Consider the following 27,224-nt stretch of genomic DNA (forward strand, 5'->3'; position numbering starts at 1 on the left):
AGTGTCATATCATCCCACTACAATATCTGCCCCCCCCCCCCCTCATTTCTCTCTATCTCAATCTACTCTTGTCCCTCATCTAATCCAGCAGAGTTCTTCTGTAATCCAGATCAGATGGCCTGCATTCTTAATCTCGTCACTTCTCAATCCCTCCCTTGTTGTGTGTGTGTGTGTGTGTGTGTGTGTGTGTGTGTGTGTGTGTGTGTGTGTGTGTGTGTGCGTGAGTGCGTGCATGTGTGTGTGTGTGTGTGTATGTGTATCAGAGAGAGAGAGAGAGAAATCCGAGATACCGTAGTAAGGTTGTGTGTTTTGACACCGAGAGAGAGAGCAAGCAGTTTAGACGCACCTGTCACATGCTAACCTTGATTTATCAGTGATTTAAGGACACCTAGACACACCCACCCAAACACACACACACACACTCGCACATACGCACGCACACACACACACACACACATACACACAGACACACACACACACACACACACACACACACACACATACACACACACATACACACACACACACACACACACACACACACAAACACACCATCACTACAACACTTTGGAATACAATTTTCGTCAATACAGATAACGACTCCCATGGAAACTATTCAACTGTTTTATAAACTATTTAATTAAAGTTTAATATTTAAAAAATACATTTGTCTTATTAATAGATAAATAAAATGTATCTATAACATTGGAACACATGTATTGAAGCTGTTAACTTTAAGTAAAGTAATTCCTAAAGCTATATCCTGTGCTAAGACAAATGGAGAAAGACTTTATTTTGACCATCTGTCTTGTTGTCCCTTCTTGTTTGGTCCTCAGATGAATCGGCCAATCCAGGTGAAGCCAGCTGACAGCGAGGGCAGAGGAGGTAATACACTTAGCTATAGTAACTCAAACGCGCGCACACACACACACACACACACACACACACACACACACACACACACACCAGTGAAACAGAGAGAAAGGTGGTTGTCAGCAAGAGACGGAAAATAGTAAACAGGGTGTTTTAGATAAATACACATGAACACACATTCACATTTAAATCCCACTCTTTCCTCTTCTCTCACTTGCTGTATTACCATTCTCTATAGTCAATACTGCTCCCTGGTGGACGATAATGGTAACCTCCAGTAATCGATAGATCTCTATTAACACAAATTCTGTAGTCTCTTATAAACAGAAATGTGAGCAGTTAAGGGGACAAAAAATCAGTTTCTTATACTTTTTTTTGTTTTCTTCCACATGTGTTTCAGAGGACCGGAAGTTGTTTGTCGGCATGCTGGGGAAGCAACAGAGTGACGAGGATGTCAGAATGATGTTTGAGGCCTTTGGCAGCATAGACGAGTGCACTGTGTTGAGAGGACCTGATGGCACCAGCAAAGGTAAACACATACAGTTTGTATGCTCATGCACAACCATAAAGTACCTTTTTTTTTATTTCGTAGTGTTATAATTTATTACAGTCTGCGTGCTGTAACTGACTTTGTTTTGTTGCAGGGTGTGCTTTTGTGAAATACCAAGGACACACTGAAGCCCAAGCTGCCATCAACGGCTTGCATGGTAGCCGCACAATGCCTGTAAGCTGCGTGAGATTATATATCATTTAAATCACCAAAACACTCAAGAGAAGCACATAAGGCTGCTGTTCGTATGGTTCCCCAAAGACAACGCAGTCCTCCCATTTACACATGAAGAAACTAAACTATAACATGGCTTGTCATTGCAGTTAAATCTATAACATCTGTATCTATGTTACGCCATGCAGGGAGCGTCGTCCAGTCTGGTGGTGAAGTTTGCCGACACAGAGAAGGAGCGTGGGCTGAGGAGGATGCAGCAGGTGGCCTCCCAGCTCGGCATCTTCAGCCCCATGACCCTCAATTTCCCCGCCTACAATGCCTACACGCAGGCGGTCAACGCACAGGCAAGCCGTGCACGCCACGCACACACAAACACTCACTGTGCTGCACATGTATATACACACTAAGTTTGTAAGGGGAGTGCTGTGCTTATGAAAGGATGTAATAAGTTTGAAGAGGCTATCAGTGGTCTAATTGGGGCTAATGTCATTACACAGACAACAGAACATACGTCATCTGGCATTAGCTTTCCCGCAACACACAACCATTAACCCACTGACTCAGGACATAATGGCCTTGTAATTAGATCTCTATTCATCTGTTCCTTCATCATTCCCTCTCCATGTCCCTTTCCCTAATTTTTTTCCCTTCTTTGTCTCTCGCTCTCTCTTTTTCCCATCTCCACTCAACTGTCTCTCTGTCTTCTTTCTCTCCTTTGCTTCTTTGTCTTTTTCTCCCCCTCTTTTTCTCTCTCCCTTTCCACCCCCCCTCTCCCACCCTCCCCCCCTCTCTCTCTCTCTCTCTCTCTGTCTGTTTCATTCCTTGTCTACAGCTTGTCCAACAGCAGGCCATGGTTGCCCAGTCAGCGTACTTGTCTCCTGTGGCAACAGTTGCTGCCGTACAGATGCAGCAGATGGCGGCCCTCAATGCCAACGGAATCATTGCCACACCCATTTCATCCATCGCACCGTCCTCGGGTAGGCTCACACAACATGCATTCTCAAAAACACTCTTGAATTTGTATATTTGTACAAAGTGGAGATGTATTGTGTATTATAGATTGTACTCCATTTGTGCAGTTATCAGCTGTATATTATAATAAAATACATCAAAATATTTTCATTTTGATCAGCAATCTTTACCCTTACATGTTTGCTTCCTCAAAATAAAAGTTTTTCCTTGTAGATATTTAAAGCAGTTAGTTATTAATGTTTTAATTTTTTTTATTATATTATATTGCATAGATACAACAAAATAAAAGCAAAAATGTTGAACACCTTAATGATTTTGAAGGGCTATTTAGTCTTCTCTGTTGTGCGATCTGGGTCGGTAGGTACAAACACTCCACCAACCATGGCAGCAACGCCTGTGTCAGCTCTCCCTCCAATGGGAGTGAATGGTTACAGCAGTTTGCCAGCCCCCACCAATGGACAACAAGCAACAGAAGCACTATACACCAATGGCATTCACGCATATCAAGGTAATTTAATAAAATATAAGAACTATACAGATGTATAGACTATAACGATTGATACATTTTTCTAACGGTCTTTTTTATTCTCATTGTTTTTCTATTTTCTCACACTACAGCTCAGAGTCCAGCAGGCCTGGATCCCCTGCAGCAAGCATATGCAGGCATGCAACACTACACAGGTTGGTGTATGGTCAGATGTCATTCTAGTCTGGATTCTTATCAAATATATTAAGCTCTAGTTTACACACACAGTGTATAGTATACTCTATCTGATACAAAAGCACTCAGTGGACACAGCCGATAGGGTTAAATGGCACTTAACTTGTAAGAGGCAGACTCTTGAGGCATACAAACAAAATCGACAGACAGCTCAAATGCGTATACCACAAGTGTACTGACACATCAAAAGAATGGTCAGATGAAGCTTGCCCAGTGGCACCTTCTCACTGAGTGTTGGGATGGTGTAAGGATTGATATAAAACATCTCAGCGTAAATGCCCTTGTGTTGTTTTGAAAATCTCCTCAGGTTCAGGAAGGAGACACATTGGCCATGTTATTTATGAATGTCAATGTCATCACATCTCTAATATACATTCAGAGCATGCAGCTCGTGCAGTAGATTTAATCAGGATTCCTTCAAAATGGGGAACATGGAAACCCAAGTGTCTGCCTTCAGTTTGACCGCCATCGTTTCAAGGGTGGAAATGTTTCAAGGGCAACTGATTTAATTACTTTTATTACGATTTATTTGATTTCACTGTGACCCACAACATACATTAATGGTTGGTTATGATGGAATATCATAGTTTTACACCATCTGTATAAATGATTCATACATATGGAGTAAAGGGGAACAGTAATGTGTGCATACCTGACTCACATCAACATTGTCATTGTCTAGCAGACTTACTCCTTTCCAGTTAATGGTTTTCACCTTCAGCGGTAGACATCTCAGTTAAAACAAAAGGAATATATTGGACACTGCTATGTTGCCACCTGTTGTTTTTGCCCAATCAGATTTTGGTACTGTCTCTCCCAATAGCGGCGTATCCTGCTGCCTACGGATTGGTCGGACAGCCGTTCCCCCAGCAGCCAACAATGGTTGCCCAGCAACACCAGCAGCCCCAGCAACAGCAGCAGAGAGAAGGTGATGTGACTTCCTGTCTGTCTGGGGCCACACCCACTCTGTCCTATTCAAAGTTGTTTATCACAAAGTATTCACAGCCTGCCTAATGTGTGTGTGTGTGTGTGTGTGTGTGTGTGTGTGTGTGTGTGTGTGTGTGTGTGTGTGTGTGTGTGTGTGTGTGTGTGTGTGTGTGTGTGTGTGTGTGCGCGCGCGTGTGTGTGTGTCTCTCTCTCAGGTCCAGAGGGCTGTAACATCTTCATATACCACCTGCCTCAGGAGTTCAGTGACTCTGAGATGCTACAGATGTTCCTGCCCTTTGGCAATGTCATCTCTGCGAAGGTGTTTGTTGACCGAGCGACCAACCAAAGCAAATGCTTCGGTGAGAAACAAGGGCGGGGGAGAAAGAGGGAGGGAAAAGGGAGAGCAGATGTATCGGAGAAAGAAAAAGGCAATAGAAAAAGGACAGGGGGGTGACTTAGTGGAGCAATTAACAATGTTGTATCCCTGTCAAGGTGAGACAAAGGGACGATGTGGAAGAAAGGATCAATTAAAGTGACATCTCTTCTTTGTCTCTTTTTTCCAGGATTCGTGAGTTTTGACAATCCATCTAGTGCTCAGGCCGCCATCCAGGCCATGAATGGCTTCCAGATCGGCATGAAAAGGCTGAAAGTTCAGCTCAAAAGGCCCAAAGATGCCAACCGCCCGTACTGAGATACAACAGAAAGGAGGAAAAAGAATTGAAGAGAGGTGAGGTGGTGATGAGAAGCAGATGAGTGACCCGACATGAATAGATGTGATGTGTTGTAGGCTGGGAGAGCAGGGGGATGAAATAAGGTTAGTGAGAAAAAGAAGAACATGGGGAAGGTAGCGTTAGCTTTGACACTGCAATGCTAATTCATTTGGTGCTAGGTTAAGAACAAAAAGCTTAAGATGACATATCAGTGAATATGCATTGGGTTACTCATATGAAAACAACTTCACTCAGGAAAAGTAAAAATACTAAAATATTGTTTTCCTTTTTATTTTTTTCACAATCTTATTTATTTCCTTTCTTGCTGTTTTGATCTTTTCCTGAAACTGCAACTTACCTCACCCAAGATCCTTCCGTCCAATCATAATTCACGAGGACCCCATCGCTATGGCAATGGTTGCCTAGTGACCGATAAAGCCCTGACCCCCTACCTCTCGCATTGTTGTAAGTTGATTGGTTGGCCTGTGTTTGGGTTGCTGTGGCGATTGATTGCCTGTGTTGGTTGCCCTTGGCAATTTTTGTTCTGTTACCTCAAGCAACCATCCATGCGTTGACCTGCATGTCCTGTTGCTGTAGTGACCACAGACTGTGTTTGGTGCATTGTGACTTTATTTTGTATTGACCTGTGCACATACTGATCAATAACTGTCAATAGCCAGGACTGTACTCAGAGTCAATTGATTCAATTGGATATTTGATACACTTAATCATTGCATAGTCATTTGATCAATTCTGTAGCAACGCTCGTTATTTTTATGCAGCGCTCTGTTTTTGATCAGTTTCTGTAGTGTTCTGTTTGGTGTCATTATTATTTGAACAAATTGTTTGATTAAAGTAGTGAGCGTGGGCATCTATGTGTACATATGTGTCTGTGTTACACTGTTGATGTGTAATACAGGCTTTCATACTCCTTGTTGTACAGGTGTCTGTAAAGAGAGGTTTTCCAAAGGTTTCCATAGTGGACTGGTGGAGAAATGTAGACCACAGCTTACTGCAAAATATGAAGTTACTTAGACTAAAATGCTATTAGGATTTTTTGCGACATACAACAATGGCAGGCCATGTTGGACAAGAGGCCATGAAATGATTATGCAGTAAAGTACATCGCAGTTTAAATATGGCCACAAACTGGTCCATGGACCATAGAGGTTAGCTTAGCATAGAACGCATGTTAGTTTAATGACAGTACTACATTATTGTTGGGTGAGCATGCATTTTCTTGAGCTGTACCCTGATAGGCTAAGTTTCATAATCCTGGATTCTGATTTGTTACACTGTTTCATGTGACACTTCAGTTTTTTGCTCCTTTGTTTCTCTTTTTTGGTCTCTGCTATTGTGGTGTTTCCTCCCTCTCCGCTTCACTACACTACTCCTCTCCTCCTGCTGCTCCTCCTATCTCCTTGTTCCCCTTTTCTCTGTCAAAATATTTATTTGCTTCTCTTCATCCCAACCTCCTCTTTTCTATCCCTCTAGCTCGTGTTTTGAGGTAAAGGGTACGTGGTTGTTATGGTGGAAAAACATGTGCCTCTTGCTTATTGGAGAACAGTCTTCAACTATAGGAATTCTGGGAGAAATCTAACACAGAGAATAGGAATCTCTTCAGTTTGAGGTATATGCAACCCCTTCACAAACTCTACTCTTTGCCAAAGAGCAGAAAATGTGAAGCTGCTGTCGGGCCAGTGTGTGGAAGCGCCGTCACAGGGCAGCAAACATTATAAATAAAGGATATTGTTTCTATTCTTAGACAAACGTTTACACAACAAATCCTCCTGGACAATAAAGTCTAATGGACCTATCTAATAACTACCACTATGTGACTACCCTTGAACCTACTTCCCCCCTACATCAGCCAGATTAAAATGTATCACCCAGAATTTCTATACTGCAAATGCCAGAGAGTGATGCATGTCGGTAGTAGTGTTTGCTTGCCATGATCCAAGGCTCACCAGTGCAGCACATGCTCATAAGGTCACACACACATAAACACATAAAAATGCCAAAATACAGGAGCTTTAGACGCACACATGCATTCATCCAGACACACGCTTCAAACCACACAAGGAACACGGATAATGGAGTTTCACTGTATGGAGTTGCATGGTCCAGATACTGTGTGTGTATGTGTTAAAGCACCATGATTCTATTGCTGTTGAACGACAAAAGCTTTACAACTGTGAATGATGCCTTTTTGATTTAACTCTCCAAGATGAGACTGAACCAAAAAAACAAGCTAGGAACATCCTAATGGGCAGTTTGCTGCAAGACATATGATAGCATTTCAGGTCATGCCTACAGGAGTTTTGTTTGATGGGAGGGGCATGTTTGACAAGATGTAAAGATCATACAGGAAACATGGAGCTCTGTTGTATTAATAACTTTGCTCTCTAACTAATATACTTTGTCCTTCTCTGTCCCTCTCTCCTTGTCCACATATCACTCCCTCTACCTCTCAACTCTCCTTCCTTCACAGGTGACCTTTCAGAGTCCAGCTGAGGTGGAATCCCAGGGTTCTTAGTGCTTTCAGACTGCCTGCTACCTTTGAGCGTCCGGGGAGTGCAGCCACACACACACACACACACACACACACACACACACACACACACACACACACACACACATATACACAAATGGTAACATAGTACACATGCACTCTCAGCACTGAACCTCAAACAGTACAAGGCTGATATACAAATGTACATAAAGCACACAAACATACACACACGCGCCTGCTGACACTCACACAAATACACACGGTTCACATGAGTCAGTAATCTTACCCATATAGACAAGAGCTTGGTTTGATCATGCCTGCGTGGAGTCTACCAACAGGGTGTTAAGTACAGTTAAGACAACAAAGCAGATATGGAAGGTCCTGATGAGAAACGCTGATATATCACTTCAATAGACTGCAACATGTCTATACAATGTCTAGTACATGACAAATATAAAGGGGCCGATGTTTCTTAAAAAAATAAATAAAATAAAATACAAAAAAGACAACTAAATTAGTAGGTTAGAGAGACTTTGGAGAAAATCCTAACGACCTGTAAATAATTTAGTTTACAAAGAGGAGCATTTAAAAAAACAAGAAAAAAAGCAAAAAGAATACTACTTTAGATAAACACTGAACATGACACAGCAACATTATTATTATTATTATTATTATCATTATTATTATTACTATTATTATTGCCACTAGTAACATCATCATCCTCATAAAGGGTATTACATTCCAAATTGTAAAATGGGAAATCACTAACCTATTTAAAATTTCTACTTAGATTTTAGGTGAAACTTGGGGGAGGGGGGGATTGCACTTTTATTCGGGAGGTTTTAATATTTGAGCTACTTTTTATTTATTTACTAATTTATCAATTATTTTGTTTTTTGGGAGAAGGGGTTTGAGTGGGTTGCAATATTTTGATTTTAGAATTTTCTAGAGAAAACCTTTTGAGGGCCTGTTTCTGTCAGACTCTTGCAATCGAGTAACTATAATGTATGTATTAATTATTACAGCAATTATATTTATTTCTTATTTATTGAATCCTGTTTTTGATCCACTCTCTTTTTAATTTAAAATAAAAAAGTATAATACTAAATTTCCTCATGTGATTTATTGAATGAGTTTGTGTTGTATTTGTGTGAGGAAAAGAAAGAGCGTGTCTTTTTTTATGATTACTTGCATTACTAAAAAAATCTTGATTTTGAATGATTCAACACAAAAATGCCAAAAGGAAAGTGCACATCCACCTTCAAACCAAAAGGGGGCGTAGGTGAGCAAGTACAACCAAAAATCACCCATTTTTATTTGATGTGCCAGGCTTGTTATCTCCTGAATTTGAGTGTGGGAGTTGGTTTCTTATTTATCAGCAGCATTAATGCTGTGTTTGTTTTATCTTTGAGACCATGGTTCCTCCCTTTGGGACAATAATTCTACATGTTTTGGCCCCTTGATGAGCTGATGGTTTGGTTCAATTGACCCAAACAGAAAGACCACTATAATTGTGCAAGTGCTCGGGCCCAGGTATGAGTCATGCCTATTTATAACAGAGCTTAATGACCACATAATGGTATTTCAATTACAGGATTGACCAAAAACACAAAATGTTTATCAGTAACAGGATTCACAATAGACACAATACTTGTTTTTATTTGAGAAGCTGTGGCAACCTGAGCGAACTCGTCCATTGAACCTGTCTCGTGTGCAAACAGTTAGTCAAACATCTGCATGTCAGCCTGTATATAGTTCATGGGTCATAATGATTGGAACATATGAAAAGGGCTGGAAAAAAAGGGCAACTGCAAAACAAATATCAAATAGAAACTACCCTACCTTGCAAAGGCAAATATTTGTAATAGCTATTTATATTTAAAAAGGTCAAAGGTCACACGTTCTATATGGTGACCGCTGGTCATTTGCTTACATAAACTGTTCTTCATGCAGGAGATAATTTAATGTAATGTGAAGTGTTTCATCACAAATACAGCTGGTGGTTGGTGGCTCTGAAGGGCAGCTAAATACCTTAGAAAATATAGGCCAACAGATTATTCAATGAGCAGATATTTAACAGAGCTTGAAATACATTTTTGATTCAAACAAAGAGATTGACAAACAGCCCTTATAAAGAATGATATGTCTACAGTTGTAGAACGATTCTATAAAATGAATTCTATATTCAGCTAAAAAATTAACAGCTGGCTATATGAGTGGTTTATGGTAGGTTTCCTTATAACATAGAGGTCAAAGGTCGGCCACAGTAAAGCTAGCTAGGGTAAATATATGACTGCTGCATAAGATATGATAGGCCTATGAATTACTTATGTTACATGATAACAGAATATAGCGTAAAATTAAGGGCTATATGAATACAACGAGACAAACCACACAACAGGGGTCTGCCACAAATTAACCCACTTTCCATTCAGACAAAGATAGGGGGGCGGGGGGGGGGGGGGCTTTTTTGAGCGGAAACAAAATGCGGATGTGGACGTGTGTCTTTTTTTTTTGTGAGAGTGTCAGCCAAATGCTCTCATGTGCTTGGACGTCATCTGCGTCCCTCCCTCTCCGTTATCCCCTCACTCCTCCCTCTGTCTGCTCCCCTCAGTACGCTCTCGTGCCGGCCCGACCTCCGCCTCTGCCCGGCCACACAACCTGGACAGACCCGCAGACTCCCGGGACACACAAGTGGGAGACAAATGATCTGCGACACGACGAGAGAGAGAAAAGCCTGAGCGTTTTTAGGAGAAATATTTACCGGTCGCATTGCAGCATCTCACATACTCTCTCATCTGTACCCACTTTTTTTGTTTTATCTGTCCATTATTGTTGTTTGTTAGAAAAACAAACTTTGGTCGCTATGGAGAGGTGTAAAAATCAGTCCAGATACTAAACTTCGGAACAAACTGAGCAACTGGACCGTTAGGTTTTTAGCTAGCTAGCTTCGTGGGATCAGGACGACTTTGCGGGAAACATTTCTTCATCTGTTTTCCAGGTCGTGTTTTTACTCTTCACTACGGGGACATAACACCAAAGTAAGTACAGTTTTGTCTTCATGTCGATAAGTAGACATTATGCGTTAAGGGTGTGTGCGCGTGAGTGAGTTAGCGGACGACGCACGCCTCGCAGCCTCACTTTGCGCAGACGTCATTACGCATTTATGCCGGAATTAAATATAACAGGCCCCTGTGGGAGGGTTTAATGGCAAACAAATCAAAAATGCATATATGGCGGCGTATGCTTTTAACTATATGAAAGTACATAACATATATAGTAAATAACCGTTAACCTTTGTTGTCTAATGTGAATACACAAGGGCAGCCTGGCGCGTGGCCCAATGGTGGGTCGATTTTTAAAGTTTGCTAACAAGTAGCAGATTATGGCACATTATCACTTTAAGTACAACTACAGGCCATGGACACAACACCCTGAGTCACACACAGGAATATTCCGTCTGGTGCCACGTGTAAAACCCTTTCCATGATGTCTGTTTTTTTTTTAAATTACATTGGTTTGTTTTTGTTTTGGACACCCCTTTGCTGTTTTCCCTTAGCTTTTCTGCTGTTACCTTTGAGTGCAGCTACATACAAGCTTATGTACAGTATATGGGAAACACCACAGTGACATACAAACAGACTAATGTACAAGATATAGGGATCAGTAATGTCTCAAATAGAGATAAAGTAGCTGTAAATAAGATGGTGAGACACCACTGGGAGCCATAAAATCTCCCATGGGCCAAACATCACTTATTCAAATAAGTAGGCTAGATGTAGATGGATCCGACCACAGTCCATAGCCAGATATATTCAGGCTTTAGAGGTCTTTAAGCTCTGTTTAAAAATGTGACTCTCTACCTCATTTAACTTTAATTGGCTGTAGACATTGCAATATATTTTTGTTTGGGACACTTCCTCCTAGCAGCTCCATTGCTGTATTCACTGAGCTTTTCTGCTGTCTTATTTTTAGAGTAGCTCCATAAAGCTTATGTGAACATCACATTTATGTAAACAACTCATTTACAGGATTTAGGAAATAGTAATCTCTTAAAATTAGGAAGCTCATTGATAGGACGGCCAGTGAAAGTCCTTAGGAATATTCGGGAAAATTGTTTTGTTTGTAACAAGTTCAGATTGTATGTACAGTATATGACCTGGAGCAGTCATGTATACTCAAATGTATGTAAATCTTGTTAATGGCAATATGCAAATAGGTGTGCATGTATTGTTGAGTGTTGTACCCATGACATGTCAACACTGGGTCACTCACTGGGTGAAGTCCCAGGAAAGCCCAACAGTAGTGCTTAAAGAGTCAAACCAGCAAGATAATGAATGAATGAATTAATTATTTAAATTATTTATTTAGTGAGATTTCCAAGAATTTGATGGTTCCAGCTCCTCAAATGTGAGTATTTGCTGCTGGCCTCTGTAATACAGTGTATATTATTTTGTGTTGGGACGAAATAAGCAAGCTATTCGTATTCAAGCTATTCCATCACCGTTTTTAACATGTTCCACAATTTAATTAACATACCACTTAATCCAATGGATAACAGTCAAATAATCAACGCTTACCCATTAATTTCCCTCTGGGGACTTATTAAGTATTTCTGTTAAAGGTCACATATTATGCTAATTGCACTTTTTAAATGTGTTCGAACATATCCATGGGTCTACGGTGTGCCTAGAGACTGCCAAAATATAAAAAAAATAACAATCTCTCCTTTTCTCACTCTCCCCCTTTCTGAAACCCCCACCCCTCCCCCCCAATATACTCCAGTCAGAATTCTCGCCGACTATTACGTAATAGTCGGCACAGCCACATCCCCATATTTTCTTTATATGTCCATGCTTCCCCCCCACATTAGTAACCAGAAACGTCCACCGTGCAGTAGTCTATGATAACCCCCCCCCCCCCATTTCTTATTGGTCCACGGTCCCGAGATACGATGGAAAATTTTCCGAGCGACAACCATGTTGTTTTCCCCGCTAAGCGACAAGATGCCCGTAGTACAGCCTGAATGTTACATACACCAACACAGAATGCTTTTGCTCATACTCCACTAATTTATCTTAACCACAGCAGTCTATTAATGCCTCGTTTTTAATAACACAACGGATAGGAAGCTACCTGTGCTTTTTTTTAAACGGTGAAACTAAAATAATAGTTTTTATTGGTAGTTTTGCCTGACTGGTGTATAGCTATTAGCTTTGGGACAAGCAACCAGCTTTTGCTCATAACACGCTGTTTATATTCCCCACAGCAGTCTGAAAATGACTAGTTTTTAACATGACAAAGGATGGGAAGATATTCCTGTAGAAATCAAACTTTGAAGCTACTGTTTTCACTGGTTTTAAATCGTCTGAGTCTTATTTTTAGCGTTAGCGCCCATGTAGCTTCGGTTGTAGCACCAAGTTTTGCTCCTAATACACTAACTTAGCTTTCCCCTTGCAGTCTAATAATGACTCGTTTTTAACATGACAAAGGATGGGAAGATATTCCTGTAGAAATCAAACTTTGAAGCTACTGTTTTCACTGGTTTTAATCATGTCAGGTCATGTCAAACTGTTCAAAGTATGGCTTAGCTCTGGGTAAACACTGTGTTCGCAGTCACGCAGTGTCTCTCTAGTATCGTGAGAGCACGCAGAGACGGTGGGAGAGCCCCATGGACATATAAAGAAAGCCCGGCAGAGAGGTGGGAGGGGCCAGCCAGATGCAGGCTGCAGACACAAATATAGGTCATCCTGAGACCAGAGGACAATCAGGGTATAGAGGCTTGCTACAATAAATGATCTGAACGGGTTTTTGAGCAAACATCTAAAAAAATAAGTATTAGGGACTACTTAGACCATATAAAATTGACAGCAAAGTGCATAATATGGGAGCTTTAAGAATGTTTTTTTCTGCCCCAGACTGCAAGGTCCATTTATAAGACTAGCTATATCTTCCCTCGTATTATTGTAAGCTTTGAATCCAGGCCAAACATCATACGAATAAACAAACATATTGTATGCTTTAGTTTGTGGTTTATCTCTCCCTAACTTGGACATAGAATAACATCACCATCATTTGTCAATGATTACATCTTTTTCTTCAACTTTGAGCGGTTACCCTGACTATCTTTGCACAGCAGTACCTCAGAGTTGCTATTGTTTTGATGACAATTACCATTTAAGAGCTTACGCAACAGAAAGAATAGCCTCACATATATTCAGGGGGGACAATCAAATGGCTGTGGGCAAGGTAACTACTTGGACAAAGGTTGTATTGGCCTGCAACCAGTCAGAAGAAAATCAGCATAACAATATTACCTTCACACCTCCCGAACAGGCCTATTCAAATCTGTCTGCTGACTGATTGAATCTCCCCATCAATAATTCATTGGGGTCGCAGATCAGTGACAAAGGTATTGGTGTTGACTTTCTTGTGATCTTCATATGAAACACAAATTATTGGATTACTGATGAAACATATCACCACAGACTAGCTGTCTGCCCTGGGTATGATTTAACATTTTCTCCCACTTGCAGTATATCATTTTGTTCAATCTCTGTGTTTGCCTAACTGCCGAATCTTGTCCTTTGCCACAATTACACTGAACTATTTTCAGTCAAACCAAGATCCAGAGGACCGTATAAAATGTGAAGGATGTGTATGAGTCACCCTCAGTGCCTTCTGGCTCTAAATGACTAAGGCATGACCTGAGTTGCAGCTAATGGACAATTTTGCAATGGACATGTCGGCCTCCTCAACTGCCACTTCATCCCACAAGATGTGCCTAGTAGGATTTCATGGTTTTTGCTGTTATCTGCAAAATGTTGTGGCATGTTTGGAACACAAGAAATTAAGGATGGCAGTACAGAAGGTTGACGTGCTCAAAGAAAGCACCCACTGTATTCTACAACCTGACTGCTTTGCATATAGCCTCACTAGCACATTGCACGTCTATCCTGTGTGTCCATCAAACATTTTACTCTCATCAGTGTTGAAATAACAGTATATCGGCATTTTAGACTTTGACTGCCTGCACCAATTGATTATCTTTAACACAGTTTTGGCATTTCTCTATTGCTTGCTCAATCAAATGCCAGTAAATGGTGTAGAGATACCCATAGTACATCTTCTACAGGTCATGCTTTAGTTCACTTATTCAAATACAGTAGGTAGATGTAGCTGACCATAGTCCATACCCAAATATATTCAGGCACTATCAAATATTGCAGAGTAATCATAAAATATTCATGTTTTGTTTTAGAAGCTGGAACCAGTGAATGTTTGGCATTTTTGCAATGCCAAATGAATCGATTATCAAAATAGTTAACTAATCGATTTTATCGCTTATCTTAACTTAAATGCTCTAAATATGACTGATTAAATGCTTTAGAAGCTGTAAGCTCTGTTAGGTAAGGTGTATCTCTACATCCTTTCAATTGAATTAGTTTACATTCATCAGTGAAATGTTCGTATGTCATAATAAGTTTATATTCTGTTAATAGAAGTAGTCCATCATATCTCCAGCATTGGATGGCATGACTGAGAGATAATATCAGTTCAATATGCAGATGATTGGGATTGGGACAATTGATGCTGGCTTGATACCTTAGCTTTGGCTAAATGATAAAATACATTCTCAATTTACCTTTATAATTAGAGAAATATCTAATCAAAGAATACAGACTCTCAGTACTTCCCAGTTCTTTAATGAAGGCCGGGGACATATTTAAATCAGTATTGAACTCGATAGTTGTAATAAAGTGACTGGACTGTATGTGAAACCTAATATGACCTACAGCAATGTTAAAGGCCAGGAAATAATTTAGGGCTGCTGACTGACTCAACCTCAGATTTTGACTCCAGTCTTGTGACCTTTTATGATATCAGAATGTAGTCGATTTGCCGTTCTGTCTCTGATTTATCAAACCAGTGTTTGGTCTCTCTAAGCAGTCTGTCTCCCAGTCCCTTTCATATTTGTGGGTTGGATAATTCAGCTGTCAAGGAAACAATTTAAGCATGGATGGATATGATAGTTACACACATACAAGGTATGTCTTTGGGAGTGAGTCACAGTCAGCATGTATTGCTAATGTCTCATGACTTATTTCCCTGTGCGCTCAGTCACCCATCATTATGATAAACAAAGTATGGGGGTGACTGTCAAACACTTGTAAGAAGTTTTTCATGCATGGAGAGTGAATGGAAGAGCTGCATCGCTCCCTCTGTACGGTGGCAGTATGTTTACATTCTCCACAATATTCCTGGACTCGGTGCCAGGATCCAATCTGATCTGTTTCACTTCTCTTCTTGGGCGTGTTCCCTTGATTTAATTCATTCTTGAGAACCTGTGTTATGTCTTCGCAAACATAATAATCAAAGGAAACATATCAGTTACAACATCTGGAGTTACCCCGAAGCTGAATCTCTGTTTACCAGCATCACTGCATCCCTGTAATGTATATTACACAGTGAAGAAGTGACAGAGGAGTCAGACAGAGAATTTCCTTTCTCCCCCCCTGCCAGAGTCATCCCTTTATTTTCATTGGACCTTTAAAATGGTCAGAGTCTGGTCATGTGATCGTGCGGGCCAATGGAAAGTGGTGTTAGGAAAGCTGTGTGGGGAAACATGCTTTAACATGCTGAACTATCTGGATGAGGTCATCTAGGAACCCTAAAAATATTCTACGTTGCCCTCACACAACAGCGTTGCACAGTATAAATAATGTATCCTTGTTTAGTTAAATGTATTTCATGTGTTTGTTTTTGATAGTTTGTGCATATGTATTTTGAGCCTAATTACAGCAGATACATTCAGTAACAGTTTTAAAGTTGTTATTATGGTAAATCATTTATTACACATCCACTGGCCTGCATTCCTGAGCACTTCTGCCCTTTGATCCATCTTTATTAGTTATCTAGTTATCTTAGTTAGATTACGCCGCTTCTTATGGACAGCAAATGCACACACACACGTTGCACAAGATGTGACTGGTCACTCCAGGAGAATTGGGATGTATTTTCTACCAAAGTGGAAGAGTTGGCAAATGGACTGGGAAAAGTATGTCACCCATCCCATCCACCACCACAACCTGTGCTGAGAGTGGAGAGAGAAAGAGAAGAATAAGCCCAGTGCTGTTGCAACAGGAAACGGGAGGGGGGGGGGGGGGGGGGGGAAAGCTGACTAACATGACATGATGTGGAAAACAACCAACACACTCAACCATGACACTGTCTTATGGACCTTGTCGGGAGCTACAACTAGGGGGTTACTATTAAATGAGTTGTATGTAAATAACTGATCAGGGACTAGGACAAAGATATGGGCATTCACTGAAGGTCCAGGTATCACACTTCAGTACTTTTTTTGGTGCTCACCGGACTATGGTTTGCAGATTTCTGATTTTGAAATGACGTGTTCTTTAATCAGATTGTTCAATTTTTATCTAACTTTTTTAAGCGAAAAATGCCAAGGATACTCTGGTTGTAGCTTAATAAATGTGAATATCTGTTTTTCTTAGTCTTCTATGATAGTAAACAAAATACTTGGCTAAAAGGGAAAAAAAATTCTTTAATTCTCTGAAGGTTTTGAGTATCCCGCATGCATGATGCTAAGTTCTTTGTATCCAAGTTCTAATCTCAGCTGCACATTTCAAAGATAGCCAGAGAGTGGGGAGAGCATTACACATGGCTTTGGCTCTCTGGGTTGGAGAGGGACTCCTTCATTACTGGCTGGGAGGGGAGCAGCAGGGCGGGAATGGGAGTGTGGAAGTGAAGTGGTTACAGGGCTTTGACATTCACAGCTGCAGTCGTGGGTGGAGAGTTACTGTAGATCTGCAAGAGGACTTCTCCAGAGATGGGGCATGTGGGGACGCCCCCCATTGCTCTGCACATTGAGATGAATAATGACTCATATCTCTCCGATGTTACTTCTCCCTCACAGCCAACCCTTTTACTCTCTTTCTCCGCCACTCCCTGAACTTAGCAGCAGAAATACTCAACTCTGAACTCGCTGAATACATTTTTTTTGCAGCTGCTGTTGACGGTTTAGCATAGCACCGGTGTTGAAAATCTCGAAGCTCAGTTGTGGGTCTGACATCTCCTCCCTCGTGTGGGCCTCCTCCTTGCATGCTGCTTGTGCCCTGTTATATGCATTAAGTTAAACCTACAGCCAGGCATCAAGTGAGATGGAAACATTTGAACCATCTAATCCTCTTTAATTACAAGGTAGCAAACGTTCTTTATCACAGATGTCTTATTCCCGTATACATACCCACCAGGCCTGTGTTGCTGCTGCCTTTAAATCAAGCTTCTTATTGTCTGCTGGTGCGTTCACATTTTAGTTCTGGAACCACCATTTTTGTTTTTCTTTAGGGGTCTGGATGGATTCTGCCTCTAGAACTTGTCTATCTTGGGTTTTAAAGACTTAAGAGCCTAATAAAGCCATAGATTGGGAGCTGACTCCTTGGGCGTCCTGTGTTGCAGGATGCTGTCGGAGCTGAGCGCGTGGTTCTGGCAGGACCGGCTGTGGTTTCCAAAGGGCCTGGGCTGGGCGGACCTGGAGGATCGGGATGGACGAGTCTACGCCAAAGCCCAGGACCTGTGGGCGGCGCTGCCCATCGCCCTTGCATTCCTCATTGTCCGTCAAATCTTTGAACGGTCAGTCAATGTTTCACTCTGTGTCTTACTCTGTAATGGTTCTGCAGTGCCCATCTATCCTCAAAAAGCGTCTTCCTCTTTACACTTACACATTATTATCCTTTCTTCCGTCCAGTGTAATTCGCGTCTTTATCTTTTCCATCTCATTAAGTGCATCAACGGTTATCTCATCCTCTGACCTCTGATTATATTATTATTATAATTTTTTTAAAATCTCTTACATTTATTTCTCAAGTTATTTAATTTATCCTATGCTGTTACTCACATTATCTTGTTTCCACTAGCTTATATTTTGGTGATCCCATACAGATTACAGAGCCTACCTCTGTTTAATTGCTAAGAAGTTGTCTTCATCTTTAAAGTCAGAGATTTGTAGAGAAAAAACAAACAGTGCAAATAACAGCTTTATTATTTGTACATAATCAAGAATGATACTTGTTGCTTGTTAATAATAATTATAATTATATATTTTAGACACCCAAGGACACTTTACAAAACATAATAAAGGCACAGCAAATTTAAAAAGTTCATTCAAGGTCACTAGTTAAAAACATTTCAAATAGATAATGAACCAGTATTTAACACTGTTTTTATTGTCATCCAGTCAATCTTTATCGTAACCTCTAATTGCATTGCCATGTTTGTCTATTAACTGAATTTGCCTAAAATTTGGGTTAATTCAAATCTACAGAGTTTCCATGATTGCACTGCATCTCTGCTTCCTCAATGTCTCTAACTTCTCTACACTTGATTTCCTTTCAATCTCTTTGTGATTGCAGGACGGTGGCTACATCTCTGGCCTCTCTGTTTGGGGTTAAAGAGACGGTGCGGCTCAAAGCCCCACACAACCCCACACTGGAGTCATACTACTGTAACATTACCAAAAACCCCACACAGGTACAAAAAAACTGAGAAGCGTGTCGCACTGTTTGTCAGGAAATGACTCATTTTAATCAAACCATTCTGTGCTGTTTACAGAATTCGATATCAAGCCTTTGCAAGCAGACTGGCCATTCAGAAAGACAAGTGCAGCGATGGTTCAGGAGACGAAGGAACCAGGACAGGCCGAGCTTGCACAAAAAGTTCAGAGAGGCCAGGTAAACACACACACACACACACACAAACACACACACACACCGCACGCACATACACAAATAAAACCACACACCCTTTTAAACATATGTTCACACACTTCTATAAGGCTATGGATCAGGTTGAAACAGCTGCATTCCTCCGGCTATATGAGCACATTTCAAAGGGCAAATGTAGCCCTCTATTTTTAACTTGCACTCATTACAATGCTACCATGCATGTGGCCCCTACCCTTACTCTCTCTCTCTCTCTCTCTCTCTCTCTCTCTCTCTCTCTCTCTCTCTCTCTCTCTCTCTCTCTCTCTCTCTCTCTCTCTCTCTCTCTCTCTCTCTCTCTCTCTCTCACACACAGACACACACAAATCCTAACATCCACATTCGCATTAGCACAGGCCTTGGTTGTCAACAGGGGCTCCGTCACCACTGTTGGTTATTTTTAAGAGTAACAGAAGCTAAACCAACAGGATGATCGCTTCATAATACAATGCTGCTGACACAAGCTAGTGGCAGCTGGTAGGATTGAGACTGTGGTAACAGATGACACACATGTACGCTTCTACAGATACATATCTATATGAGTGCCATAATCAGCAGCAGCTTAGATAATACTGTTAGCATCGCTAGGATTTGATAGGCAGGCAGCTATTCAGAGATATTCACGCTCACACACACATTCATAGGTGGTCTGTTAATGCACCAGATTCCACCCCATATGTATCACTTCTCTTTGGTGTTGTGAATGTCATTATCATTTGCTTGATTATCATGGTCTATGGTAGTGGCTTTTTGTGTGATTCAAAGGGTCAGTTCACCCACATTACAAATACACACAGATGTCATTGTGAGCAGTTTTCATTAAAAGTGCTTTGTACAGAAGAAATAGTCCCTATAGGAATCTGAAGAAAATGATGGGGAACAAAATCAATGTTTTCAGCGCTGAGCTACCAGTGTAGAATATTCACACCATGTGGGATTTTTTCGCCCTAAAACTGGAAGATTAAAATCATATTTGTGTCTATGTCAGCCTGCTGGTGCTTGTGTTAAACTTTGGGCTTTGCCCCCTTACCTTCCATTTCATCATTTAATGGCCAGTAGGACAAGGAGGGATGATTACAGTGAGCAGCACCTGTTTCAGTTTACATAAGGTCACGGCTATTGTTTTAAGACCTGAAAATATGGGAATCTACCTTTTACTGTAACAAGTCCTGAAGATGCTTAAAATCAATTCAACAACCGGGTAACTCCATCTGCTGAGATTGTTTCTGTCACCTATAATAATCGTGGACAGTGTGTTCTGTGGTAATGATTATAGTGTTACTGGTGCATTTTGTTAACATAGTTGTCACATCAAAACACTAAAGTAAATGTTTTTGTGATTTTGGTGAAGTGAACCTTTTAAGAGAACAGGTGAATCAGATAGGTGTCTGTCTGTCTGTCTGTCTGTCTGTCTGTCTGTCTGTCTGTCTGTCTGTCTGTCTGTGTGTGTGTGTAAAACTTGCTGCTGATTTTTGTTTTGCATATGATGCTGCTAATGTGTGGGTGTGTTCGATTGTGCATGTGACCGCACGCTTGTAACCCCCCCCGGTCATGCTTGGTGTGTCTTTCGCTCTGCTTGTTACAAAATTTCTCTTCTGAATCCATCTATTGTGTGCATGCCGACAGCAGGCTTTCTGTCTCTCTCTCCCTAATTTTTTCCCCACTGGTGTATCACTCACGCTCTTGCTGTGTCTTCTTTCTCTCTCACATTTCTATTCCTCTGTTTTTTGTAGCTGTCTGTCTCTCTCTGCTACTGTGTTTTTGTGTGTGAAATGCCCATTCTACACCTCACTGTTTCTGTTGCAGGATATTAGCAGGGAGGACAGTATCCGAGAGCTTTCATTCTATCAGTGCGCGCGCGTGTGTGTGTGTCCTTATTTGACATTCTCAGCGCAGTTCACCAGAGCTTCCCAGGCTGTTCATTCAGCCTGGCATTTCTTTCCAACATTGTGTGTTTGAGTGAGAATTTGTGTGTGTGTGTGTGTGTGTGTGTGTGTGTGTGTGTGTGTGTGTGCGTGATGTGTTTATGTTTCTGCTGGTAGTAAAATGTATCTACTGTCTTTTCCCCATTGACTGAGTAGAAAGTGTCTTTGTATGTGTGTGTGTTCTCTTGCAGTTGGAGATTTACCTTTTACCTTCTTGCTTTCATTGCTGGCCTGGCCTCCCTCATCGATGTGAGTACTGCCATGTTAACCTTCGACTCCTCCTCCTCTTCCTCTCATCTCATTATGTGGCCATCCTCTTTCGTCACCTGCCGTGCCAGCGTAACTTGCCGGTTTCCATGGTAGCTTGTCTTTATTTTGCTCCGTTAACCTCACCTCTTGCAGTGTCAGAGGGGCGACATTGACTCATTGCCATGCCGAGTCAGTTGATATGAATTACCACATCCGGTTCCTCTGTCTCATTCACATCCCTTCTCTCTAACTAGAAACCTTGGCTGTACGACATGAAGGCGATGTGGGAAGGCTTTCCTGTGCTGGTACGTCTCATTGAATGCACCAGAATATCCACAGGGTTTTCAACAGTTTTAAAAAAAGCATACAATCAGTTTGCTCTTAAAAAGCTTTACTTGTGTTACTTCATTCAGTAGCACAGTAATACTACTTTTGCTAGCAACAGTAGCTACAAAGTTTTACCCTAATAAGCAAATGTCAATTTTAGGTAAAAATGTACTCATATTTTTGTAGTAGGCTTATTTATCCATCAATTGTCACTTATTTGCATCCAGGTCGTGTTAACTGATTAATTTTATTAGGACGAATTATTGTGACATACAGCTGGAAAGTAACATAACTGTCCGCTTTATTGTCCCTGTTCTGTCAATCTTTGACCGATATGACCGGTAAAAATAATTTAGATTTCATTAAAATAGTCGATTTGGTGAAATTGTATTCTATTATTTCTTCAGCAAAAATGACAAAAACTAGTCTGGTTTCGGCCTCTAAAATGTCAGTATTTGTTTCTTCTTTGTCTTGAATAATAATCAATTAACACTTGTGTTATGTTCACTTTTGAGACCCACTGGTGCTGTTCGGGTCAAATTGACCCTAACTAAAAAGCACTACATACATTTTAAAGAAACATAATTGAAATGAAAGATCTTTTCCCTCTCTTTCAGACTCTCCTTCCATCTCAGTATTGGTACTACATGATTGAGCTGGGTTTCTACGGCTCTCTGCTCTTCAGTGTGGCTTCTGATGTCAAACGCAAAGTGAGTAAATGTATCTCTTCTCCTCAGTTCAGGTGGTGTCAAACAAAAGACTTGCAAGGGAACAGAAGGAAAAGACACACAGTAATACTGTATGTGGAAAACATGTAGTGTTTATATAGACAGTTGTTTTTCACTTAGTTAGTACTTCCTAATCAACTTTACACAAGAGGAAGACAAAGTCTGTTGTCACTATCTGATGATTTCGACACCTGGTGTGGACTGTTGTTGGATATTAGACTGTTGATACACGTGTGTGTTAGTGTTTCTGGACCTTGCTCGACCTGGGTCAGCTGAGAGCTATGGGGGAAATCTTGGCACAGCAAATTCCTCCAGCACAATATTTTAACCCCTATGGTTCTTAAGGAGGCTAAAGCACCTCACGCACAGACCCACTAAAAAATGTTTAGCACACACATACATGTTCCAAACATTGTCTTCTTGTCAGCACAGCTATCAAGTCTCTTATTTCCCATTCATCCTTCTCTGTAGGACTTTAAGGAGCAGATTGTTCACCACCTAGCGACCATCCTCCTTATCAGCTTCTCCTGGTGTGTTAACTACATCCGTGCTGGAACTCTCATCATGCTGGTGCACGACTCCTCTGATTACTTTCTTGAGGTAAAGGTTTACAAAGGGTCATTGCGATAAACACTCATAATATTTGGATCGGCATGCTTTATCTAGCAAACATGTGTCTGTAATCCAAACCAAAGTTCAAGGACACTTAATTTGGCATGTGCACAACAATTACTGAAGCAATCGTTGGAAACTAAATTCTTACCTTTCAGGCTCTCTCAGCAGTTAGAAAAAGAGAATCTAAGACATGAAACAAAAATACTTGTATATACGCTGCTTTGCTACTATTACATTTGTTTTCACTGATTCAATGAGTGCTAGGAACTTTCAACATAGATAAATTCTGAAAGCAACTTACTGATGAAACTCTGCCACCTTGTGGAGAATTTTTTTTTTTTTAAATAAGCAGGATAAAGGCAAAACGACAATTTTTTAAATTTTTTCAAGATGATATGGGTTGCGTTCCGAATCGCATACTCTTTCTTTTTTCTATTCTACATACTACATCCGACGATAAAAAGAATCTAGTTAGGATGCAGTAGGCATTCTATTGGGACATACTTTTCTCTCTTATTTCATCATAACATTGCGCCTTGATCTTGCCTCTTGCTTTTATATCCGTCGCATCCCCGTTTGTTTTCATATGGAGGCTTCGTCGATGTTACGTCACTTCACGTGCGCACTGGATTGTGGGTCAGAATCGCCCAAATAGGATGCACTTTTCAACACTAACAATCTTGGCCGCATGAAGTAGGACATCCGGGTACTTCTATCCATTCTAAATCTGGCCACAAGAATCGGGACATCCTAAATCTTTTTTCTACATACTATATAGTAGAAAGTATGCGATTCGGAACGCAACCATGTTTTATCTTTTTTTTTTTGCTAATTTCTTCTCCAACTCAGTTTTTTCTCTCTCTATCTATCTCTCTGTAACAGTCTGCGAAGATGTTCAACTATGCTGGGTGGAGAAATGCCTGTAACTACATCTTCATTGTATTTGCTGCAGTCTTCATTGTCACCCGCCTGGTTATCTTTCCCTTCCGGTAAACACACACGTACACACAAGTTTTTAACAATTCATTGATCGTAATACAGTTACTTTGTCCCTAATCTTCACTATCTCTCTTACAGGATTATTTACTGTACATGGGTTTACCCGTTGACCATGTACGAACCCTTCTTTGGCTACTATTTTTTGAATAGCCTTTTAATGATTCTTCAGTGTCTACATATCTTCTGGGCTGGCCTCATCATACGCATGGCAGTCCGCTTCCTCACCAACAATGTAAGCAAACAAAGAAATGTAACGCAAATTTCAAGATTACGTTTACATTCACATTATCATTGAGCACTGATTAAAAGACAAATATATAGTAAATATCCTCCACAAGATAGAATAAAATACAACATTATTTTGAATAAAATGTACATTTCAAATACCTTAAGAAGATACAATTGAAAGTTTCAATGTAAGCATTGAATGATGTGCAAGAATCTGTTTAATTAAAAAAATTTGCTGACAGGTGTTGAAAAGTCTAAAATTGAGTTGGGAGATTCAGTTGAAGTGGCGTTCTTGAGATAAAGTAGTGCCTGGTGCAAATTGTTTAAACTGAAAAACCGTGTCAATAGAAATGACGTCTAAAATGCTAGAATATTCCACAGATTAAGCATTTCCCTTCTAAGATTATCAGACTCACATCGAACAGTTTATTAAAATGATTAGAACCAAAACCTTGTGCTTGCAATATCCACAATGTAACTCGATTGCTCACAGTTCAATCTTGAGATTTGTTAAATTTGCAAGTAGCAGCTAAATTAGGCGCAAGCTGCAACCCTCAAGCAGATGTGAGGAGCGGGCTACATAGGTCTGGTAACCTAGCCATTTATTAACCTCTATCAATCTTTTTCACATATTTGGTAGCATACTCCCCAAGACCCGTAAACAGATTTGAATGTGTAAAATGTGTGGAGTTCCCCTTGAAAGAATGAGAAATGAAAGCAATGGTCAGCTGATGTTTAAATACTGAAAGCAGCTGAATCGTCATTTTTTATTCATCCATGAAATCATGGCGCTTGATTACAAGGAAAGTATAAATACCCATGAGATAAAATATAACACATAAGGAACTATAAATACATATGACAGGGGAACATATTACATTTTTTTCATATATGCAGCTGGACAGTTTGAGTTTGTTCTGACACTGGCCAGAGCTCTGGTATAGTTTGAGCGGAAGTTCACATTGATTGATGAAGTGTTTCTAAACTTTAAAAAAAATATCTATTTTTTTCCCCAGGAAAAAGTGGACGATGAAAGGAGTGACAAAGAGGAACCAGATGAATCAGAAGAGGAGGGGGAAGCAGAGGGGGATAAGAAGGACATAAAGAAAAATGGACCAGTGCTGAACGGTCACACTGTCCACAACAACAACCACAGCAAGACAGAGTGAAAGCAAACAAGTGTCAAGACGAAAGAATGTGGACTCATATCCCTCTGTAGGATATCAGGAGGAAGGGATGAAAGAGAGAGAAATAAGAGGGGACTTGGGTTAGGGAGGGAGGGGGTGGGATGATTCATTCCCAGAAAAACCAAGACCAGCACAGGTTTCTTGAGGAAATTTGACACTGTTGCTTTTGCACAGCACAAATACACACACTCACACACACATTAATTCGTACCTTTAGAGGGCACAGAGGATATGTACACTACATGAAGTGGCATGGCTTTCTTGCTTTGTCATCAGAACAAAATGTATTGTCTTCAGTGTGTGATGTCTTTCCCCCAAATTTAAAAGAGACAGGGTAGAAAATGGAGAGGAGCAAAGTACGGAGAGGACACAGGAGGAGTGGGGGGGGGGGGGGGTGATGCTACTTCTTCTTTAGCTTTCCTTGTTCTGTGTGCCTTAGAGAGCCAGCTGATGGCCGTTGAAATGCCATTTTAAACCTTTCTGCTTTAATCTTGGGTTGCTTGATTTCGTTGCATCTTTTTTGTTTTCTACAAAAAGAACAAAAGTGAAAGTGTGACGATAGGGCATTTATTTCCCTGATTTTTTTTATCTATGCAATTACATAAAAGTCCGGCTATTGCAAAGTCTTTGCACAAACATACAGTGTCTCTTACATACTGTAATAACTTGCAGTAGGGCATGCGTGCCTCTGTTCTCCAATGCGGCCTGTGCCATTCTTGAAGTAGTCTGCCTTGGAACGGTTTATGGAGTAAATTTGGTATCAGTTTTGTAAATACACATATTTTAATTTCAGTTCCAATTCTAAATCCAGCATGGCTCATTATGTACACTTTCTGCCTCCAAAAGAGATGTCTGACCTGCAAAGGGTTAAGCCTTGCTGTTTGAGAAGTCAGGAATTCCCAGAAATTAGCAATAGAAATCACAGCATCCTCCTCGCGTTGACTGAGCTGAATGTTGTTCCTCTCTGGTCTGGCCAAAGCTGTTTGATCACACTGATGCCACCCACTGCAATCCTGATGACTCTATACAATCATTGTGAAGGTGGTTGCTGTGTTGAAATATGTGAGCTTTGCTAAATTTAATAAAATGGGGAAGGTGAACTATTTCCAGATTTTACAAACATGAACCAGATTTCTCCACTTCACTGCCTAGTAGCCTGGGTTATGTTTGTTAACTCAGGTTAGAATGACATTTTTGATTTAAATGAATGATTTTAGATATGATTCTGTGTATGAAACGGGTTTACAGGTTTTGCTATTTGATGTTAAGGAGGTAAATTATATTTTCCCCCTTTTTTTTTAGCATTCTAGTGTTTGAGGTTTTAGGCCAATGAGGAGTTAATGAGTGTTTCAGTTTTTTGTCCTCTTGCTTTAAAGTTTTTCTATATGCCAAGTGCCTTATCCGTAACGTCTGGGAAGCTCTCTGTGTCCTGTCTTCATGTCCTCCTTTTCTTTTCTGTCTCCACCTCACTTCACAGATTCCAGCTCTTAAGACTATCTAAGTGTCTCCTCACTCCACTGTCTCATCCATCACTGCCTCCTCTCGTCTTCTCTGTAAACCTTCCTACCAAATTCACCCTCATTCCACCAAACTTTCAAGTTTTACTAACACAGAGCAACCAGCAACATCCTCTTCACCGATAATACAGAAGAAACAGCCGTGTCCTAATAACAGTGTTATTTTTATTTTTTATGTGTTGAATGAGAACGAAGTATTGTTATTAATAATAAAAGCAAAGATCATG

The 27,224-nt window shown here is 40.6% G+C and overlaps 2 protein-coding genes across 2 annotated transcripts; both read left to right on the forward strand.

Moving 5' to 3' along the window:
* Nucleotides 1-836: 836 nt before the first annotated feature.
* Nucleotides 837-7,538, forward strand: LOC307259046 (CUGBP Elav-like family member 3; the record flags this gene model as incomplete). Its single annotated transcript, XM_080038767.1, has 11 exons — nucleotides 837-885; nucleotides 1,274-1,402; nucleotides 1,518-1,597; nucleotides 1,786-1,929; nucleotides 2,430-2,574; nucleotides 2,931-3,077; nucleotides 3,188-3,250; nucleotides 4,114-4,218; nucleotides 4,433-4,576; nucleotides 4,781-4,944; nucleotides 7,419-7,538. The coding sequence occupies 10 exons, from the start codon at nucleotides 837-839 to the stop codon at nucleotides 4,906-4,908; spliced, it is 1,134 nt and encodes a 377-aa protein (XP_079894893.1). The 3' UTR covers nucleotides 4,909-4,944; nucleotides 7,419-7,538.
* Nucleotides 7,539-10,070: 2,532 nt separating this feature from the next.
* cers2b (ceramide synthase 2b) lies at nucleotides 10,071-27,224 on the forward strand. The gene is made up of 11 exons (XM_080040289.1): nucleotides 10,071-10,480; nucleotides 17,922-18,095; nucleotides 18,875-18,992; nucleotides 19,074-19,192; nucleotides 21,339-21,396; nucleotides 21,651-21,701; nucleotides 22,341-22,433; nucleotides 22,923-23,051; nucleotides 23,949-24,055; nucleotides 24,144-24,297; nucleotides 25,310-27,224. The coding sequence occupies exons 2-11, from the start codon at nucleotides 17,923-17,925 to the stop codon at nucleotides 25,460-25,462; spliced, it is 1,155 nt and encodes a 384-aa protein (XP_079896415.1). The 5' UTR covers nucleotides 10,071-10,480; nucleotide 17,922; the 3' UTR covers nucleotides 25,463-27,224.

This window comes from Ammodytes marinus (assembly GCF_949987685.1).
Source record: "Ammodytes marinus genome assembly, chromosome: 13".
Lineage (NCBI taxonomy): Eukaryota > Metazoa > Chordata > Actinopteri > Uranoscopiformes > Ammodytidae > Ammodytes > Ammodytes marinus.